At 45.9% G+C, this 7,089-nt stretch overlaps 1 protein-coding gene across 1 annotated transcript in view; it reads right to left on the reverse strand.

Moving 5' to 3' along the window:
- Positions 1 to 703: 703 nt before the first annotated feature.
- Positions 704 to 7,089, reverse strand: part of LOC120042995 (adiponectin receptor protein 2-like) — a 68,124-nt gene continuing 61,738 nt past the window's right edge. The window contains exons 5-8 of the mRNA XM_038987722.1: positions 6,950 to 7,089; positions 6,365 to 6,552; positions 5,255 to 5,448; positions 704 to 3,726 (exon numbers count right to left, since the gene is read on the reverse strand). The exon at positions 6,950 to 7,089 is cut by the window's right edge and continues 47 nt beyond it. Of these exons, the coding sequence (XP_038843650.1) occupies positions 3,598 to 3,726; positions 5,255 to 5,448; positions 6,365 to 6,552; positions 6,950 to 7,089 (651 nt within the window). The 3' untranslated portion in view covers positions 704 to 3,597. The remainder of the gene's footprint in view (positions 3,727 to 5,254; positions 5,449 to 6,364; positions 6,553 to 6,949) is intronic.

Consider the following 7,089-nt stretch of genomic DNA (forward strand, 5'->3'; position numbering starts at 1 on the left):
GATGAAACTTAATGTCACATACAAAAAGAAGTGGAATATTGATGGAGTCTGGTTATGGGGTCAAACCCCAGTCTTCCATTCTGGAGGTTCCATCCCGGGGTTCCAGAAGAGTAACCAGCAGAGGTTATGGAGGAAAACCTCTGATAAAAGTGTCCAGGAGATAATCTCTATAACCTCCTCTCAGATTGACCCAGAGAGGCTACTACTCAGACACACACAACCTGCCACACCCAGGGCTTGAACTCAGTACCCTGCAGTCAGTGGGCAGGAAGCGTACCACCCAGGGCTTGAACTCAGTACCAGAGAGCTCAGCTAATTCCCTCCTAACCTTCTACTAGACTGGAACAGTAATGTACAGGCTTTTCCTCAAAACCTATTGTCAAATGGGATGGGGTGTTGACCTTTTCCAGTACTGTTGAGGCTGCCAGGAGTTCAAGAGGTATCAGGAGTTCAAGAGGTATTGTAGAAAGACGAACAGTATTAGATACAGGCCTCAGAACGTACACACGTGTTTTATACCTCATTTCACCACTAGATGGCAACAGTCTAATGAAAAAGTCATGTAGAACAACAAACTGGGCATGAAAAATAAAGGAATGTCTGATAATAAAATCCCACAACAAGTGACCATTTGAAATGCACCTCAAGTCATCAACATAAAGTATTAGATATCACAAAGCCAAATAAACACATAAAACTTTCCCAGAATTCAAACCCTTTTTATTAGAACAATTACAGCAGATATAAAGACCTATTGCAAATCACACGGTCACCACTGGACGTGTGCTTCAACAAACAATATGCACTTCCCAACAAAAAAAGAAATAAATTCATTTAAAAAAAAAAAAAACTAAACATCCATTTTCCTTAGATTTTTTTGTTGTTGAAATGTCCCAATGAAACAAAGGCCTTGTAACTCTGGGCTGAAGATTGAGAAGTTAAGACCTCTATATAGTCTCAACACAGAGCATTAAGGACCTAGCCTGGTCCCAGATGGCTTCGAGCCAACTTCGACACTCACAGTCTGACAATGAGTTGGGGCAAGACAGCACAAACACATCTGGGACCAGGCTATCAAGGATCCAAACCCAAGAGAAGGACAGAAAGGGGGGGAAAACTCCTTCTTCCTAAAAGAGTCAAGAGTGGAAACTGCCTCCCTGATTATGTTTATAAGCATTTTTAACTCCGATGATCGAATACACTCCTCTACAACAGAGTTATATGGAGGGTTTAAGGTCCGACTCCACTGTCTGGTCTAGCCTAGTTGCCAGATCTGTACAGGCTTAAGCAAAACTTCAGACTTTCAATGTCATGACATTATTTGGCTAAAGCACATCCTGACCTGGCAACCAAGCTAGGTGGGACCACTGTTCTCTAGTGGAACTGAGATAAAGGTCTCAGATGCACCGCCTGTATATCGTCACAATGAATACATGACTGTTAGTGTTTGAACTGGAGTGACTGGTACAGAAGCAGTAAGACTGAGCAGGTGTGTGGCGGATGAATCTGAAGTGGAGAGAGAAGGCTCTCCGCCTCAGCACAGCTATGCACCGTGGCGTAGATACACGTCTAGAAAGTAGATCTGATACACATGAATAACTAAAAGGACTCCATTCGATCCGTATCGCCGAAGCTCACCTCGCATTGAGCCGACTTACGCAGCGTTTACCACGAATGCAGTATCCGCGAAACGCGGGACGACTGCTTTTAAATCGTGCTATAACGCTGAACTTCGGCAATGGACTGAATCAAGCCCTAATACACCACGCTTCAAACAGAGCCCCAGAGTGATTGACACCCTTCTCAGTGAATCTGCTATTACATGTTTCCATCTTTTCAAAATCACACACACACCCTTTAAAAGAGAATCGAAAACCTCCCCAAAAAACAGACACAATTGATACAGTATTGGAGCAAGAAAAAAAACTTAAAGCCTGTGATGATAATGACTATTAGACTAAATAATAGCATTCAAAATAAAATAAACACATTTAGATGCATATTTTGTTCTGAAATATTGATCTTCTGTTTTTATTCTAGGTCCCAAATGGCACACTATTCCCTATATAGGTCACTACCCGGTCAAAAGTAGGGCACTACCTGGTCAAAAGTAGGGCACTACCCGGTCAAAAGTAGGGCACTACCCGGTCAAAAGTAGTGCACTAAATAGGGAATATGGTGCCCTTTGGGCCGTAGTCTTAAAGTCAATGAATCACACACTTCACACAAAACGTAGTACAAAGTCACTTTATGCCAGAGCAGAAAGAAGAGAGGCTCGCTTGGTAAGGGGATAGAAACGGACAACTTTTCACTGATGACAGTTTCACTTACGGTTTGAGAAACATCCGGAATGGCACCCTGTTCCCTAAAATATCCTTGTACTACTTTTGACTTACGCTGGGCTCTGGTCAAAAGTAGTGCACTATATAAAAAGGGAATAGTGTGCCATTGTGGACGCGCACCGACGTTGGTTTCTAATGTTAGGAAGGAAGGGTCTTGTTGACTGTTGGGGTGACACACTAGTCAGTGACACACTAGATGTCACGGTTTAATGGAATGAGATAAAGTAGCTACACGTCAACTATTCCTCATGTAGTGCACTACTGTTGAAAAGAATATGAACAGAATTCAGCACCTGATTTGTCAACTGGGGCTCAACTTCAGCCAGTCACAGGTCACATCTCCACCCTCGGGCTTAACCCTTGCTGAGCCGGAGAAATTGCCGACCCTCCTCCCTCGTTATGAAGTTGGATCTCCCTCTCCCCTTCACACGTCTCAACTCTTTGTGCCATAGCTCCCTTCAACAGTGTGTGGGTTCTCCTATATTCCCCACTTTACTTCCCCCCTCTGGCCAAATGATTGGTTTTTACACAATGGTGTTGGTTGTTGCCGCATCATCTTTGTCGATTTTTTAAATTCAATATCTTAACATTTTTTTTTATTTTTTATTATTATTATATATATTTTATACAAATCTATATAACCCGAATTTAGAAATCTTATTTACATGAAAAACGTTGAAAAGCGGCTAGCCTGCCCGTCCCCCACTCCGCACCCACCTTTTTCATGAAAAAAATTAAATAAAATCTACACATAATTCAATTTTCTTTCTCTTTTTTGTAAAGCTTTTCTTTCCACCACTATAGCATTAAGAAACCCCCAACATTGTATTTTTTTGTTGCTTTGCACCGTGAGCACAACGTTTAGAATGATAATAATCAGAACAACCACTTCAATATTTTACTCAAAATTCACACTACTTTTTTTGTTTGTTGAGGGGGCGGGACCAGTCTCAAAAATGTCCAAAACCCCTAGATGCACTTATTGAAAACAAGATGGAGGAGAAGAAAAACAAACGAGACGTAGGTCATTTTTTCCAACTGAAAAGAAAACCTTGTCTTTTTTTTCATGTGTCCTCTAAGGGGTCTCCTGTAGACATGTACAGAGAGAGACGGGTCGCTACTGGGGAGTCAGTGTGTGTGTGTGTGTGTGTGTGTGTATGAGCGTTCATCAGTCTCCCGTCTCTGTATGTGTTATGCGTGTGTATATATGCGTGTGTCTCCCCCTGGTGGTGTGTTGACGTGACGTGCAGGATCTTCACAGGGCATTGTCCTCTTCACAGCCCGCCCCGGCAGCGTAGCGGAAGGCCTGCAGGTTGGACACGCCGTGGAAATGGACGAAGGCTCCCGCCACCACCAGGACGTGGAACAACTGATGAGAGTGGAACTGGAGGGAGAGAGGGAGGATCAGTGAAGATGTCACTTCTGATTTAGCCTCCATGGTTGCTGGGTCATGTATAGGCCTACATTAGTGAAGCCTGACTACCAGTCAGTTTTTATATATATTTTTATTTAACCTTTATTTAACTAGGCAAGTCAGTTAAGAACAAATTCTTATTTACAATGATGGCCTACAACCACCAGCCAAATCCGGGTGACGCTGGGCGCCACCCTATAGGACTCCCAATCATGGCCGGTTGTGATACAGCCTGGAATCGAACCAGGGTGTCTGTAGTGACACCTCTAGCACTGAGATGCAGTGCCTTAGACCGCTGCACAACTCCTTCACTCATTGTCATGTTTGGTTTGCAACAGACGGACATGGGAGTAGACAAGAGAACCAACAGATCTGGGACCAGGTTAACGTTCATGTGCTCTCTATGTTTGTAGTAAATAATGTCTGAGGATCAGAGATGGTGTCTCTAAAAACAGCCCATAGCTCCTTTAACATCAAGATGGTCCACACAGTCAGCCGTACATCCAGGTGTGCCACTAAGACACAGGAAGTTTCAGTCCAGGGTTTCCCCAAACTCCGTCCCCAGGACCCCAAGAGGAGCACGTTTTGGTCCCCCCCCCCCCCCCCAGTACTACACAGCTGACTCAAATCACCAACTCATCATCACACCTTGATCATTTGAATCAGCTGTGTCGTGTTAGGGGGAAAAACAAAACGCGCAATCCCTTTTGTGTTTGTGTAAACAACATGCCCAGACTATGTCATGGAGGAGTTGGTGTAGACCAAATACCTGCCACGCTACATTGCTCATCTAACTCAGCGATGTACCGTCATGCCCTTCTGTCCCGGTCCTTTCCTCCCTTCTACGTGGGTAACACAGGGCTCATGTTGGGGCTAACTACCATCTCCAGGACAGATGTAGAGAACGGGAGAGAATAATCCCCCACACACTGACCTGAGACACACACACACACACACACACAGTACTGTCCTAAAGTACTGGAACAGAGAGGATATTAACCTCCCACTACACAGTACTGTCCTAAAGTACTGTAACAGAGAGGATATTAACCTCCCACCAGCTGAGGACCAGAAAGGGGGGAGGAGAGGGGCAGCGAGGCCCAGCCTGACGTCCCTGTTCTGGGCTAGCTCTCCCAGGCCTGCCCCCTCTCCAGCTGGGTGTTAATGAAGGGGAACCACCGGGTCACACGTGACGGGGGTGTTAAGGATGGTACTGTCATACTAAATGATCTAACCACGGCCCTATACAATGTCCTCAATTCATTATTGACCTTCAGCTGTGTGAGGGAGACTGAGGAAAAGGTTTCCCCAAAACAAACACATCTGGGATCAATCAGCCCACACTAAACAGCCAGAGAGTTATATTTAACTCCACTGTGTGTCTCCAAGTGGTCCCTGTGTGTGTGTGTGTGTGTGTGTGTGTGTGTGTGTGTGTGTGTGTGTGTGTGTGTGTGTGTGTGTGTTGAATGCAGCTCAGAGGTTCTCTACTTGTACCCACCCAGATGTCACATTTCCCGGGGAAGAACCTCTCTGGGATGCGGGCTGCGTAGATACAGGCTCCAGAGATGTAGAGAGTAGCCATGAGGAGGAGCCAGCCCATCTGACCCATAGTAGTGGCTCTCAGTAAGCCTTCAGTGATGACAAAGTGCAGGGTGGGGACCACACCGCTCAGACCCAGACCTACAAACACTCCTGGAAACAGACAGAGACAGATAGGGGTTAATATAGACAGATAGGGGTTAATATAGACAGACAGACAGACAGGGGTTAATATAGACAGACGATAATACAGACAGGGGTTAATACAGACAGACAGACGTTAATACAGACAGACAGGGGTTTGTTCACATCTGAGTGGTTACACCTGACAATAACTGTACCCTCACTGATCTCGTTCTGTTGATTTCACTGATGTTACATAAGGCCTCGCTACACATGACTGTCCACTGTATTTCCAGAGAGACAGAGGAAGACAGACAGAAAACTGAAGAGGAAAAGAGAGACCGAGTGAGAGATGGAGAGATAGAGAGAAAGACCCTCCTGTCCTACCCTGCCTGGCAGCCACCTCGTCTTAACAGACACTGGGTCCCTGGGTCTGGCACCAGGCCGCTGGGCCTAACGACCCCATAAACGTCACAGAGGACTGATGAGCACCAGTTTAACGGGCTCCATAAAACACAAAGAGGAGGGAGAGGGTATGTGTCTGTGTGGGGGGAGGGGAGGGGAGAGAGGATAGAAGGGCGGGAGGGAGGGAGGAGGAAAGACGGCCAGCCTGAGGGCAGCCTGGCACGTGGAAGGAGATGAGGAGGAGCAAGAGGGAGGAGATCCCAGTGTTGGCTCATTATTTTAGGGCCCCCTCTACTGGCAGGAGACCCAGCAGGAGACTAAGAGAGGGAGGAGGGAGGGAGAGAGGTGGGGAATTCACCAGAGCTACAGCTAGTTATGTTATTAGAATACTTTGGGCAGGGGAGTTGAGACAGAGAAGGGACTGATACACAAAACCAAGATGGAAACATAGATCAAACTGAAAGGATCTGAGCAAACATTCATTCACACAGTTTAGATTCCAAAACCAAAAGGGCACGTAGACACACCCACAGTGACTGACCTGCTCTGACGCCGCGGTACTGTGGCTTAGCGAAGAAGTCACACTGTGAGACGATGATGGCAGAGACTCCTAGTATGCAGACTACTACCAGGTAGATTAACCTGGGGTTGGGAGAGCAGTAGAACGAGTAGTAGAGCCACGGAACAAAGGAGCCCATGATCAGGAAGGCTATGCCAGAGTAGTCCAGTCTGGAGACAGACAGAGAGACAGATGAATGATCTGGATCAGAGAAACTACGTGTCAATCATTCCGTTTCCACAGTAACGCTTAGGGAACATCTACATTGTGACGTCATGCCAATAAAGCAATTTGAAATGGATATATTTTGTTTTATTGACACAGAGAGAGAGAGACAGACAGAGAGAGAGAGACAGACAGACAGACAGAGGTTACACCAATGACTAAACATCTGTTCCATCAACTGCTTCAACCAATAGAACCAACGGAATAGTCCCAAAAGTGCAAATTCAAGACAAAATCAAGTGTAACCCCCCAATTAAAGTATTTGGCACTGGTTCTGCTATCAACACGTGTGGTGCAGTCTGGAGTCAAGTGCACGAAAGGCTAATTTAACCATGGTCTTACTTGGAGAAGACACGAGAGACGCCCTCAGAGTGGCAGTAGACGGTGTGGAAGAGCCAGGAGAAGGACAGACACAGGATGGCCCCGATGAAGAAGATACCGATCACTATTTTCTCCTGGAACGGGGCAGCAAAGTACATGTT

Source organism: Salvelinus namaycush, unplaced genomic scaffold, assembly GCF_016432855.1.
Source record: "Salvelinus namaycush isolate Seneca unplaced genomic scaffold, SaNama_1.0 Scaffold83, whole genome shotgun sequence".
NCBI classification, from domain to species: domain Eukaryota; kingdom Metazoa; phylum Chordata; class Actinopteri; order Salmoniformes; family Salmonidae; genus Salvelinus; species Salvelinus namaycush.